Source organism: Passer domesticus, chromosome 16, assembly GCF_036417665.1.
Source record: "Passer domesticus isolate bPasDom1 chromosome 16, bPasDom1.hap1, whole genome shotgun sequence".
Classification (NCBI taxonomy): Eukaryota; Metazoa; Chordata; class Aves; order Passeriformes; family Passeridae; genus Passer; species Passer domesticus.
Genome location: NC_087489.1, coordinates 10,000,001 through 10,014,452, shown reverse-complemented (window position 1 = coordinate 10,014,452; position 14,452 = coordinate 10,000,001). Strand labels below are relative to the sequence as shown.

General features: G+C 49.4%; 1 protein-coding gene across 1 annotated transcript in view; it reads left to right on the top strand.

Moving 5' to 3' along the window:
- Positions 1-1,683: 1,683 nt before the first annotated feature.
- SLC17A9 (solute carrier family 17 member 9) overlaps positions 1,684-14,452 on the top strand; it is a 20,205-nt gene continuing 7,436 nt past the window's right edge. The window contains exons 1-6 of the mRNA XM_064391558.1: positions 1,684-1,807; positions 10,279-10,476; positions 11,381-11,520; positions 12,131-12,230; positions 13,189-13,319; positions 14,118-14,214. Of these exons, the coding sequence (XP_064247628.1) occupies positions 1,722-1,807; positions 10,279-10,476; positions 11,381-11,520; positions 12,131-12,230; positions 13,189-13,319; positions 14,118-14,214 (752 nt within the window). The 5' untranslated portion in view covers positions 1,684-1,721. The remainder of the gene's footprint in view (positions 1,808-10,278; positions 10,477-11,380; positions 11,521-12,130; positions 12,231-13,188; positions 13,320-14,117; positions 14,215-14,452) is intronic.

Here is a 14,452-nt window from a genome sequence, read left to right as displayed (position 1 = left end):
CACTCAAACACTTTCAAGTGCAGCTGGTTTGGATAGTGAAAGTAGCTTCTTATCTGAGAGGCAGATTAGTCAAGCTCCTCATTGAAGAGGTGGCACTGAGCAAAACAAGGAAAGGAACAAAAAAGTACAAAAATAATGAAAATTTGTGCTTGATTTCCAACTCAACTACTAACTCACTGAAAGTATGATTCATTGTTACAGTGTCAGGGTTGGAAGAGTTTGCACCCCTCAGCAGTGAGACAGAACACAGGATCCTTCATACCTGGCTGGGAGTTCATAAGTTTTCTGGGTCTGTGGTTACTCTACCATGCCCAAGGCCTCTTCAGTTCTTTCCTGAGCTTATTGCATGGATTTCACTTCTGTTGTTTCATCAGAGCTCATCTCCCCTCCTATCTCCAAACATACACACAATTTAAAAAACCCAAAATACATTGTCAGTGGTTTACATTTTTGGCTGCAATTTGCCATGACTTGGCTCCCTCTTCTGGAAAAGGGGACAGTAGCAGAGTGAATAAAAACACTTCATAGTTTCATTTCCTGTCCAAATAAAGGGAGGAAAGCCTACAACTAAATGAAAACTTAGGTGGTTACTACACGTGGTTCCCCTCAGTCTCGACTTGCAGCAAAGCTCATTGTATTTGTGTTCTCTGTGTGACTGTGCCTGACTATGCCACAGACCTTTTGGGGAAGACCTCTTTTTTTCCTGAGGAAGAACTACCAAAGCAAAGAATAAAGTATGACTTGATAATTGTTGCTTTTTCAGCAACCTCCTTCTCCTGGAGCTGTCTTTGGTGTGTAAGGAACCTTTTTGCTATTTCACTCTCAAAGGTTCAACTCAATAATCAGCCTCCTGATTTATGTAGCAAACTGTTCATCAGGGGCCTGCCAAGGGATTCATGTTGGGAGAGGGATATTTGAGTTACCTAAATATTAGTCTGCTAAAGGCTTCATTCCACCAAGGACTGAGAGGTTTCTGGCTGCAGGAACAGCAGACAGGAGGTGTCTGCCCTGCACCTGCGCGTTTTGGTGCAGCCCAGCAGCTCCGCTACCTTTCCCAGGGGCCATGCACGACCTTGCTCAGGCTGTGCGGGAGCTCCTCCATCCTTTGCTCACCTCAAGTTTTGCCGTTCCTGCTGCCAGGCTGCAATCGGCCACAGCATCACCTGAACGATGCCTCCACAAGGCTCCTCCAGCCTGCTCGTTCATGATCTTTAAGTGAGTCACGAGTCCTTTTGTTGTGGACTGAGATAACCATCATCTAAATTATTTATTTCCATACAGGAGTTTGATTATCTCTTTCAGATACAGCAAGTTCAGCGCCTCTATCCAACAGGCATAAATCAAGCTGTAACAACACTCATCCCTATTTATTTTACCTCGGAAGCGAATGTTATACTCCCTTCTAATCCTTAAAAAGCAGAAGCAGAGACTTTTCTGCCGCGAGCGCAGCGGGAGCAGGGAGCGATTCCCTGCCCAGGTGTGGGAGCAGGAGGACAGACCGCGGTCCGTGCCCTCTTCCCGTGCCCTCGCTGTGCCCGCTGGGGCTGTCAGCACTGACCGGGGCAGAGGGAACCGCGCGGTTCGCGGTGCCGCCAGCTGCCCTCGGAGGCTGCCCGGGACCGCAGACGGCACCGGGCCGGGCGGGACTTCCCGGCGGGGGCGGCGGGAGGCGCTGACACGTGGCCGCGATGTGAGCCGGGGAGGCGGAAGGCGCTGCCCGCATGGCCGCGGGCGGCGGCGGCAGGAATGCGCCCCCGGGCAGCGGCGGCATGAGGCGGGATGGCGGCACCGAGCCCTACTGGTCCAGGTAAGGCTGGAGCCTCGCTCCGCTGCTGGCCGCGCTCTCCGGGACTCCCCGCATGCCCGCCCGGCCGGTGCTCTCCCCGCATCCTCGGTCCCCGCGGCTCCTGGGGAAGATGCGGCTCCGGCATGGAGCGGGTCGGGCGGCCCGCAGCGCTCCCGGAGAGGGGATTTCCGAGGAGCCTGGTGCTCCCCGTCGGGCCGGGACCCTCCTGTCCCTGTCTCCTCGCTGCCATCCGGAGGGACACGGTCCCACCGCCCCGGGCGCTCCCGCTGTCTCACTCCTCCCGACTGCAGCGGAGACGGTAGAAGGAAGGAGGAAGATAGGGAATTACTGTGAAAAACAGGGGAAAAAAAACCCAACTACTGAGCTTATTTCTGGCCTGTAATCAGTGAATTAAACACAAAACCGCTGCGAGGCTCTTATCGAAGTGTTCCAGTGGGGATGTTTGCACTGGCGATAGTCATTCATTGAGATAAAGTCTGGAATAGGAGCTGGGCAGCAGCTAGGCAGCACGAGCTGCTCTTGATGCAAAGTCATTAAAATACTTAAAATGCAGTTAAACCCCCAGTGACCGCTTCCAACAGCAGGGGCACAGGCAAAGGCAGTGATGCAGTGCTTGGAGCTGGCTGGCACACCTGGGGCAGTGCTGCTCCTCTGCCACCCTGGCAAAGTCATCCAGCACCAAGACCTCGGCATCAGCCCCTTCTCCCGCCTGAGGTGGGGCGAGATGATGATTCCAAAGTACCAGTGGGGCAGCAGAATTCATGCTCAGAGACTTTTCCAAACTGGGAGCCCCGGGACTCCCTGTGCTTGGGACATCTGGCTCGGTTTCAGCTGGCCGATGTCTGGCTGCCACCGTGGCCAGCCCTGGGGCTCCCCTCTTCCCTCGCCTTGGAGTCACACCGTGCCGACCTCGCCCTGGCAGGAGAGCAGCGGGACAGCCCCAGGACAGGTGGCACCCGTGCCAGTGCACAGGGACGGGATGCCAGAGGGTGGGATTGCCCCTTCCAGCAGCAATAGCCATGGATAAGCTGGTGTTCCTCATCCATGGCTTTCTGCAGGGGCAGCAGGCTGATAGCCGGCTCTGAACCACCGTCCCGAGGGGGCTCCCCCTGCACTCAGAGATTTGGGATGTCTCATAAAATCCACGCTCAGCTTAAGAGTAACGGGGTGGGTCTTAAAGAAGACTTTTGGCACAGAGATTATTTCTCCCTAAAGCGCTTAAGAAAATTCCTTCTCTGTCTCCCCCTTGCTAACTTTTCTCTAAGTCTTTGTGAAGTGGCAGTGGTGGGACCTCACACCAGAGTTTCACGAGGCAAAACTTTAGTTTGTAGGCTTCTCCTCTAGAAAAAAAAAACAACAAAAAAACCAAGAAAGCATTTGACCAGAACGAGCTCTCCTGTTTCTCAAATCTCTTCGGAAAATATGCAAAACATAGATTACACTTCCCAAAACAAAAGGGATGAAAACAGCCTGTTGATCGAGACAGACATTTTAAGTGATTCTCACCATGCTAAGTGCTACTAATAATTGAGAGGATCCTGTTAATGGGAAGCAGCAGCAGGATAACCCTAAGGCACCTCAGATCATTATCTATATTGCTGTAGTTCACAGAAGCTGAGATCATGTCCCCATTGTTTAGTGTAGACACACACGTGGGCACAGCCCTTCTTTGGGGAGGTTTTATGGAGGTTTTATGGCCTAAAGTCACCTGGGCAGGTGGAGGGTGAGTAAGGGGCAGCAAAAAGGGGGAATGAGCCACCAGATCATTCAAGCAGGTTTGTCAAGTTGTGTAAAGTACCTCATTGGGTGAAGTGAATTTGGTGGACAAGATGTGAACAGCATATGCAAATAAATAACTTTCATCGTTTCCAAGTAGTGAGTTGCTGCCATAGGGGCAAGGTGTTATCGAGTGGGGGAAGTGACATGGGTTCTCCTTTCATGCTCCAACAAAAGACATGCCAGGCAGCCTTCCAAGATCTGTCAGTGCAAGGAGAGATAAACAGTTATCTTGGCAGATTTATTTTTCCATCTTTGTTCATGCTGCTTCATCTTTTGTCCTCCCTTTTTTCAACTGCCTTTTCCTTCCTCTTCCACTCTTCTTGCCTTGTGTTTTCTCCTGCCTGCCTTTCCCAAACTTTTCTGCAGGTTTCCAATGGCTCCATTATCACACATCTCTTCCAAGAGCAACACTTGGGGATTTCTGTTTGGGGCTTGAAAAAGCCCTCACGTTTATGTAGCACATCTGGACAGTTAGAGAGCATTTCTAATGTTGATCCCAACATGCCAAAGCAGGACCCCTCGGGCAGTGGATGTGTTTAAGCATCTCTGGTTTAACTGAGGGAAGACCAAAGCAGTGAAAAGAGAAATCAGTTGCTGAAGGCTGCACACAAAGCCACCAGCAGATCCAGCACTGGATGTGGGGCTCACATTTCCTTGGATGGTGCCTCCAGGAGAGAAATGCAGCATGAAAAACTCACTGTGCCCTGGGAAAGCAAATGACTCCTGAAGCCACTCTGCATCTCCCAGCCTCTGGCTACACCTGAAGACAAGGGGTGATTATAAAAGTTTCTTTAAGCTCCAGAGATAAAAGGAGTCCTGTCCCAGCCACAGGCTGATCTCCAGTCACCTGATCTTTGCCCAGAGACAACAGTCAGTTGTTTTTTCTGAGTTCTGTGCCCTCATCTTCTGTCAACGTGGTGTTGCAGCTTTATTTGGTTATTTGGGGTATTTTTGGTGGTTGGGATTTTTGTTTTACAAGTTCCTCACCCGGGGTTTAACAGTGACCTTGCTGAGAACTTTTTTCACGTGGAAAACATAAGCAGGGCACACATTTCATTCCTGGCTGATCCATGTATGCCCTCAGATCAGCGTGCAAAGCATGCCTCTGCTTTATTATTATGCTTTCTCACCACCTCCACCTGGACTCAACAACTACTTCCAGCTCATATGAGCTGCTGAAATTTAATTTCATCTTTGCTTTTGCCGAAAGCAAGAAATGAAGAGAGGGAATAAACCCAGAGCTCGTTTGCTGAACACCACTTTGTTGCCATCTGCAGCTCTGTGGAGGGAGCTTGAGCACAGGAGGCGGACAGGAAGCCAGCAGCTTTCCCAGAAAAAAAAGCCCTGTGTCCTCTGTGCTGCTCTTGTTGCCTGCTAGCTGGATTGGGAAAAAAAAAAAAATCCAACAACTCTCCTCTAAACCCCAAAGCTAGTTTTGACAGTGACAAATCATTAGCTTGGGGCTGGTCTACAGCATGACAAAATCTGCTTGAGGAGCAGGGGGAAATTACTTCAAGCCTCTCTCTTGACAAGCATGTTAGATTTTGAAGGAGAAATTGTTGATAAAAACAAAGAATGAGAAGTGAAAGGACTGTCAAACAGGGTTAAAAATAACAACCTGGGTATTATCTCCTGGCACAGGAGTGTCTGCATGACTGCCAGTCAGTCAGTCCTGCTTGTGGTGATTATTATAAATTAAAGCTATAGGCAGGTAAGCTGGAAAAGAGTGTTTTGGAAGGAAGGTGGTCCTGGGAATGGGTGATGAGGGGGAAGTGTTGACACACCGTGGCTGACAGGTGACCAAGTACAGGGGCACCACAGGCCTGTGCTGGGGACATTCCCCTGGGGGTGGCCTTGTGCCTGGGCTGTGGATGTCTTGGGTTTGGAGCTGTGGCTTGGCTGGGAGCTCAGGGTGGGCTCATCCCCATCCTGGGGTTCTGCCAGGGCCTGGGCAGTGCCCAGTGCTGGTGGCTGGGAGCAGTGAGAGGGCAGGGGCACAGGAGGTGTCTGCACTGATGTGTCCTCCCTGCATCTCCCAGGAGCTGTTTCTGATCTCCTTTTAGAGAGGGGAGCTGAGGTAGAGATGCCCTCCCTGGGAGGGTGGGCGTTGTGCTCTGCTGATGGTCCCTGTGCCCATCCTGTGCAGATCAGGAGCTGCAGTTCCCAGTTCTTCTTCCAGTTATGGAAAACACCCACAGATATTGCAGATGGCTTCTGGCCAAGAGCTGTTGCTGGGACAGGCTGTTGGTAGTCGTGCTGTCTAACACAGCTCTCTTACCACCTGAAAATACCTGGGGGTCCTGACTTGTGCCTTGGAGGGAGCTAAACTGGGATGTAATTGACAGCCTGAACTGCAGAGAGTCCATCTCAACAGTGACCTGCAGTGTCTGCCAAAGCCCTGCAGACTGGGGGAGAGGAGGGAGGCGAGTCAAGAGAAATAAAAGTTGAATAAATATTTGCTCTGTGGCATCTACTGGAGAAATTCCTCCAGGAGGAAAACACACTGCAAATAAAGATACCCTGTGCTGCTGGCTCTGCTTCCACTGCCAGACAGCTCAGCTTGCTTTTGCCCCTTTGGGGATCTCAGGCATCCTTGAAAAATCCATCCTAACCACTGTGCCCTGAGTGGGGGATCCATTTGGTTGGTGGGAGCTGGGTCTCAGGGATGTCAGGGGGTGCTCGGAAGCAAAGCCATTTCCACCCAGTGTCCAAGGCTGCATTTGGAGGAGGGGAACCAAGGGACATCAGACAGGCCTGCTCAAAAAGCCACCCAGGAAGAGTCATTAGGGCTTGGGCTAATTATAGTCTGGGTGGTGGTTGGAGGTTTGTGAAATAGGAAGTGTTTCTAGCTGCATGGCTGCTTTGCTCAGTGAGGAAGGTCTCGGTGATGTGCAGGAGGGGATGCACCTGCAGTGCCTGTCTCCTGTGGGGAGGAGGGGACTGCACATCAGGCTGGGCACTGAGGAGCCACTGCCATCACTCAGCACCAAATTACATCGGTTGGGTGGCTCCAGACAATCTCCAGTGATTCCCTGCCAGTGTGTGGAGGGCTGGCCCCTTTCACAGCACTGCCTGTCACACAGAGGCAGGACGGGCCCAGGAATCCTGGTGGGAGATGCTTGGTCTGGAGGGTGAATCAGGCGTGGTGGCACCAGTGACTGCACTGGCTGTGATTTCCTGTGCTCTGACTTGGGCTGGTTATCTGCAGCACATTCTGTCTCCCTCCCTCATCAACAAATTAAATCTGATTTGTTAGATTTAATCTGTTACCGTTAGATTTAATCTCTTACCGCTCGGTGAAGTTTCACTTCTCACATGGCTGATGTCACCACAAAAACTTTTGTTTGATTTGTCACTATTCCTTAGCTTTGGAAGGAAGGTTTTAATTCCTGTCTTTGTGCTAGTCCAGGTTCCTCCCGTGTAACCTCTGCTGTTGTTGTTTTGCACTGAGCAGAGTTGAGTCATCTGCAGCCTCTGTGATAACTATAATTAGGAGAAAATGCATTTACAAAGCTCTTTCCTGTGATGCAAGCACGTCATTGTCCTTGCAGGGAAATCATTCCTGCCATGTTTCCAGGTGGGTGTGAGCAGCTACTGATTACATTTGACACTCATACTCTTTGCATGGATTTTCCTAGCTGGATGTGCTGCCTACAGAGGAAGTGGTAGTCTGAAGCCATCATTATATTCTCCACTTGTTGTGAGTATAATCCCTACTGATGTAATTAAACATAAAGGAAGAGGATATAGAATGGAGTAGTAGTCAAAGAGAACATTGAGAGTGTGTCATACACCCAGAGATTTATTTAGTACTTTGGAATAAAAATAAAAGTCAAGAGAAAAATATATCCCTGGAGTTTTGTCAGAACATCAGTTGGAGAGGAGGCTTCTTGAGAGAAATTGAGTAAAGAATCCTTGAGATGCTCAGGTCTTTTTCTCTCCCTCTTACACCTTGCAGAGTTATACAGGGTTTAGGATAAAGGAAGAACTGTTGATCTGGTAATAAAATGCTGCTGTGCTTATCAGGATAACTGCAGGTTATTCTGAACACACCAGAATGACTGGAGAGACAGAGCTCAGCCCCACTCCAGTGAAAGCTCATAAAGGTCTCCCTTTGCTGCAAGGAAAAAGTACAGTTTAGGAAACTGTCTTGGTGTCTAAATAATAGAAAATACCTCCACACATCACTGGCTGCTGTGCTTTACTCCGTCACCTCGATGGTTGCAGGTTCAATAGCTCAAATTTATCAGTGCTGTGCTCTTGGAGATAACAGAGATTACTGCCCTGGACTGGCAGCAGCCCATTGGGGCAGGGCAGGCAGGAGTTGTGCCTGGAAGCATCCCATCCCTGAGGGCTCTCTGGGAGCTTTTCCGTGCCTGTTATCCCCACCTGCCTTTGGTGGGGGATTTATACCCAAAAACTCCTGTCATATTGTCCTGCTGGGGTTTGCCTGACCCAGCCATGCAGTGTCCTTTGATTTCCCTGTGCTTTTCTGAGTCAGTGGAGCCACTGTTCCTGGAACTGGCTGGGGCTGGTGATTAAAAACCAACCCACCTTTGGCTTTGCAGCCAATGGAGATACGATTGAGGATAACTTCCTCTCAGGGTAAGCCCGGGAGGGGCTCTGAGAGCATTTCCCAGCTGGTTGGAATGACTGAGGCAGGTCAACCCCTGGTTACTCATTCCTCCAGCAAAGAGAGGTTTTGCCAGTTTCTGTGTTATTTTGTGCACTCGTGCGTGTGCTCAGTAACAACAGTTCCAACCCTCTAAACACCAACTGAAACACTTCCAGTTCCTCCTGCCAGAGGTTAGCCCTGAGCTGCTTATCTGCCTTGTCAGGAAACAGCAATAAATCCATCTCCAGCAGGTTCACCTGCCCTCCTGTTCTGCTTTTCATTGTTCCTTCACCTCCCCCCTGTGAGGGCCCATTTACACCTTTATAAATGGGTTTGTGCTGTGTGGGATTAACCCACATTTATCATCATTCCAGTACAGAGAAATCAGCTCTGTGTTTGCTGTAAAAGGTGACCCGGGTTGTTTCCCACATGGAGGGTGGGTGTGTTCAGCAGGGTGGAAAGCCCAGAGGTCACTGCCCTGGTACAGTGAATTCCCCTGGAGCAGTCTCTCAGCTCAGTGCTTTGTGCTCTGGGCAGAGAAATAATCAAATACAAATAGTACCAATAGTGGGTGTTCTTCCTCAGCTTTTAACTCTGTAATTCACTGGCAAAGGGGGGAACCCAAAGTAGCATGGCTGAGGGAAGGCAGAGGGATTTACCTACACCTGGGCCTGACATTTACAGCAAAATGTGTTTGTTTGCTCCAGAAGCCATCACTGACTTGCTTCTCTCTTGCTCCTGTAGAAGCCTTTGCTTGAGGCTGAGAATTCACACACCAGAAATATATATTCTGTTAACATATTTTCACTCTTATTATGTAAAATTTCTTATCTGTCCAGACTTAATTATTTTGCTTATCTCTCTGAGCTCTTCAGGCCCATCAGGTCTTGTCTCTCTGAAGAATTCCTGCATATCCCTCCTTTTTAGGAGGTAACACACAGATCACTTCCCCTAAGGAATGTAGAAATCCCAAATGACTACCACGTTTGCTACCAAGAGGTGTGTCTCATGCAGGTGCTTCCAACCTCATGCCCGACCTTTCTTTTGTTATCCTTATCTCTTAAAGAACAGTTTATTTTTAGGGAGAAAAAAGCAAACCAGGTTCCTTCCTGCCTTTCCCTCCATCCACAGCCTGTGATGCCCAAGCAGCCCATTCCACCTTGCAGCCTTTGGACAGACATTTGCTGCTGGAGTCACACAGTGTTGGGATGAGGTTGGCATTGTTCCTAAAAGCCAGCAGATGGGATGCACTCTGTGTCAGCACCGCTGTGCCCCGGGGACTTGTGCTGACCTTCATTTTATCGAGACAGACTCGGCTTGCTGTGGAAACCCAGGGCACTGGGAATGTTTCTCTGTCTGCTCTGGGGTGCCCTGACCCTCAGAGGAGCACTGACTCTGACCCTCATTCCTGGAGAAAGTTTCCTAAACTTCAGGATAGACTAGAATCCACTAAAGTGTGAAGTAGATTGTAAAGAGTAGTGTAGGTGTATTACTTAGGTGAGAAATTGAGGTTTTGGGATTTTGAGTATGTTGTGGGTGGAAGCAAGATGGAGGGCACAGGGTGTTGTCCTGTGTTTCTTCTTCATGCTTCTTCCTCCTTCTTCATGGGTTTGGGTGGTATTTTGTAATTGGGTGGAAAAATCTGCACTGCAGGCTTTTAGGGATCAGTTATTGGGTTAAAAGGGGAGATAATCCAGGTGTCAGTTCTTAATTGGATAGTTTAGTTTTAAAAGACCATGTAACAAGAGATAGTTGGCCATTTTTGCGGTGCTTTTCCAGTGAGCTGAGCCTGGTATGAACAGCGTGCAAAACTCAAGATAATAACAAACAAGAACCTGAAGACTGAAACAATGCAGTGGGTCTCTGTTTCCTGACACAAAACCACTCCAGGAGGGTCTCCCCTGACAGGGGAGCCCCCTGGGAGTGCCCAGCCTGTGACCCAGAAGTTGAGGAATTGACAACAGGAACCCTGGCTGCTTGCAAAGCCAAGGCGACCCCTCAATCCTGGCTGTGCACAGACCCAGGGGCCCAGCATTCATCCCCCTGCCCTTTCCCACCTTCCTCTCCCTCCCTGCAGGCCTGAGTCCCGTGTGTGGACGGCGATGCTGCTGCTGGGGACGTGCCTGCTGTACTGTGCCCGTGTCACCGTGCCCATCTGCGCCGTGGCCCTCAGCTCCTACTTCGACTGGGACAAGAAGCAGTTTGGTGTCGTGCTCAGCAGCTTCTTCTGGGGCTACTGCTTGACACAGATTGTTGGAGGACACATCAGCGATCAGTACTGGAAATTATTCTCATGTGTTCTTGGTTTCAAGATGCTTAGCTTGGTTTTGACCCCTCAGTTCCAGTTCCAGACTCCGGTGATGGGGTGGAGGGTTTAGTGTGTCCATGGGGAGAAGCTCTGGCTGAGAAGGGATGTGGGTACTTTAGACTGTGGATATCATCCCTCAAGATTCTAGGATTCTGTGAATACAGCTTTTTTGATTTGATCTGCACAGATGATCTTTGTTTTCAGTTCAGCACTTCCAGTCTGCCCTATACTCTCTTGCAGTCTTTTCTCAAGCAGGTCCCCATACACTGTTTCCATCATGTTTAGAAAAACTGTCTCCATTGTGTCATATGAATTATAAAGTAAACAATTTCCCCAGCTGGCTGTAAGGATCTGAGTCATTACCTGCTTGAGTCCCTTTCTCCAGCCAATCTATTCTTAGTGAGAGAGCTTTTCCATGAAATCTTTTGTGAGGAGCACATGCCTGGAAGGGATGCATTATCTGTGCAGTGCACTTTGCTATTTAATTAGGGTCCTTAAGAGTTTGCAAGAAAACACCCAGAGAAACCTGAATGGTAAAAGGCATAGCTGAGGGTTGCAAAAGAACAAATGGAAAACCATCAGTGGTTAAGAGGAGCAGAAGGGTAGCAGCAGCTGGGCTTCCCCTCCACCACCATCAGAGAGCTGAGTGGCTCAGTGCTGTGAGATCTCTGGGATCAGTTGGATAGACAGTGCTGGCAGGAGCTGGGAAGGGAAAAGGTCAGAGCTACTCCCCAAGGGCCAAGAGAAGAACAGGTTTGACCAAAAGGTTGCTCTTAAAAACTGGTTAAACTGGGAAGGGCACTTGAGTCTGGACTGGAGCACTTTGCCCTTTTGCCCTGCTGTCTTTGATAATGTGTTTTCTGTCTTCCAGAATAGGAGGTGAGAAAGTCCTCCTCCTTTCAGCATCAGCCTGGGGGTTCCTCACAGTCCTCACCCCAATGCTCACCCACATCACTTCAGCCCATCTGGTTTTTATGACCTCTTCCAGGTTCCTCATGGGGCTGCTGCAAGGTGAGACCCCTGTCCTGAACGTGTCTGTGTGTCTGTCTGTCCAGGGCCTTCCTTGCACCACATTGAGGTGCAAGTCCCTTGGTTTGCAGTGCATGAACCCTTCCCATGGGTGTCTCAGCAATTCTCTGCCTCAAAACAGCCTCCACATCCAGAATTTCCAAGGGAAAAACCAGTGGCATTTCTAGAGAAAGTCACTGACAAGTCACTTCCCTGTAGAAATCTCTCTGCCAGACAGGGGCTGCTGGCTTTGGAAATCATCTCTAGTCATGTTTGGTTTTCCACATTTTAAAACTCCTTCAAAACACTCGGAGAAAATTGGCCCTTGCTAAAACTTCTGGATAATTTGGAGTGATTTTCCTTCCCTCTTGCCAAGCTGCAGCACTGGGAAGTGCATTGGCTCTGATGGATTTACAGTAGCAGTGGCGATGATGAAAGGGGATTATGGAGAAGGCACAAAAGCCCTTTGATGGCGATGGATCCACTCAGTTCATTTTATATCCCTGTTTTGAATTCACCAAAGGTTTTGCTGCTGTGTCTCAATGTTTTGCTCACTCTTGAATTTGCTTTTGTTTTGCCTAACTGCTGCCTGCCTTGCTCCTGTTTCTCTCAGGGGTGTACTTCCCATCCCTGGCCAGCCTGCTGTCCCAGAGGGTCCGGGAGAGCGAGCGAGCCTTCACCTACAGCACAGTGGGGACTGGGTCACAGTTTGGGTGAGTTCAAAGGCTCAGTGACAGTCTCTGGACATCCTGTCTGATGGAATGCCATGAAATAGTTGGAGGCAAAACTCACAGCCCAAAGTACATGCGGATTCACGGGTCCTCAAGGACTCCTGCTGCAGCTGAGGAAGCCTCAGGCAGTTGCTGTCCTGCCTGCCAAGGATTTATGTATTGTTTTCTCTTTCTTTTCAAAACAGACTTTGAAGACTGTTTGCAGCATTTAATTACTATGGGAAACAGCCCAATTCAGTAGGAAGAACAAGGGTCAGCCTGACACTGGTCACCTGTCCTCTCTGATAGATAGGAAAAATAGAGCTTCTCCATCTCTGCTGATCTCCATCAGCATTTCCTTTCTAAATGGAAAGGTTGCTTAAAAGCCAAATAGAAATATCAGTGTGTTGAATCACTTAGTTTTCCAGTGTTTTCTCATTTCTTTTGCTGCTTTGCACATTCTCTGGGATACTGCACACCAGCAACCTCCTTTTCTTTCCCCAATGACCATTTTCCAGTGAGGGGCAGGTGAGGGTGAGGTCCCTTTGGGATCTCTCCTGCCACTGAGGATCTGGCCTGAGGTGCCACTCAGGGAACAGGACAGGTTGCAGAGCCATGGTGGGACTGGTGGCAGCACCCAGACATGCAGTGACTGAGAAATTCTCCTCTGTGAGGGTGGGCAGGCCCTGGCATAGGCTGCCCAGAGAAGCTGTGGCTGCCCCATCCCTGGAAGTGTCCTAGACCAGTTTGGATGGGGTTTGGAACAACCTGGGACAGTGGAAGGTGTCCCTGCCCATGGCAGGGGTGGAACAAGATGAGCTTTAAGATCCCTTCCAACCCAAATAATTTTAGGATTCTGTGGTTCAGTGGCAGCAGTGTTGACCCCAGGGAGAGTTTCCCATTGATGTGCTCAGTGTGAGCTCTCAGCCAGGCCAGTAAATCGGAGTGCTTTCCCTTGCAGAACACTGCTGATTGGGGGTGCAGGATCTCTCCTCCTGGACTGGTATGGCTGGGAAAGTGTTTTCTACTTCTCTGGTTTGCTCACTTTGCTCTGGGTTTACTGCACCTGCAAATACCTCCTGAGTGAGAAAGGTGAGTCCAGCTGCATCCCTGGGGCTGGCAGTGCTCCCAGGGATCTGGGAACTAAATGATTCCTCTCCATTATTTTCTGCAAATCCTGTATTTTCAAGATCATGCCTGGTTTCACCCAAAGGCCTTTTGCTCAGCTGTGTTCTATAACACACACTGTGTCTCACCCAAGATCCCCAACCCAAAAACCAGGATTTGAGCTCTTGCAATGCTGATTTCCTATTTCAAGTCCCATGCTGGATTATATCATTGCTGAGAGCCTGATCTGGCTCCTCAGTACTCTTTAAGCACCAGTGAAAACACAAAACAGAGCATGATCTTCAAAGTGGATTAAGCTAAAGCAGGACAAGATACTTACTCCAAACTAAGAGCATCTACACACAGAGCTTTTAAAAACCAGTTAATCCACAATATCTCTTCCCAAATAACTGCCTGGGAGTAATTCCACATATGGACAAACCATTACACCTGGCTGCAGCATTATTAGGGTGAGCATGGTATGCAGGAGCCCAGCTCACTGGGTGTGTGCCTGGTGCTGCACAGAATCCAAACCCAATCCCTACCAAGGGACTTGTGTTTAATTATAAAAGAGATATAACACATGGGTGAAGGTGGCTGGGTAGGGAGGGTGTGGAAAAAATTTGGTCAGTGTAGCAAGGTGTTTCTATGAGCATTCAGTGCTGGCAGAGCCAAAAAAACAAGGGCTAGAAGGAGATTAAAAGTGGTTGTACAGCAGTGTCCCAGGGCTGCCTCCAGCTCCACAGGTAATTACTGACCACAGCTTTCTTTTTTTCCCTGCAGAACTCACCATCCCCATGAACTATTTAAGCAGAGGCCTCTCAGTACCCAAGCAGCCCAAAGTTCCCTGGAAGCAGCTGTTCAGGAAGGCACCGATCTGGTAGGCAGCTGCATGCACTGCCCAGCCTGGGAGCATCCCCTGTCTTCTCTCTGGGCTTATTTCTTCTGCCTCTGTGGGTTTTGTCCACTTATTATATATATATTTGAGAAGCAGAACCAGTTTTCTAATTCCTTCAGTATAAATTCAAAGGTAAGCTTGGCCAAGGTGGTTTATTTCTGTCCACAGGACTGTCAGGCTCCAATGTTACTGGCAGATCTTCCCAGGCTGTTCCCCCTGG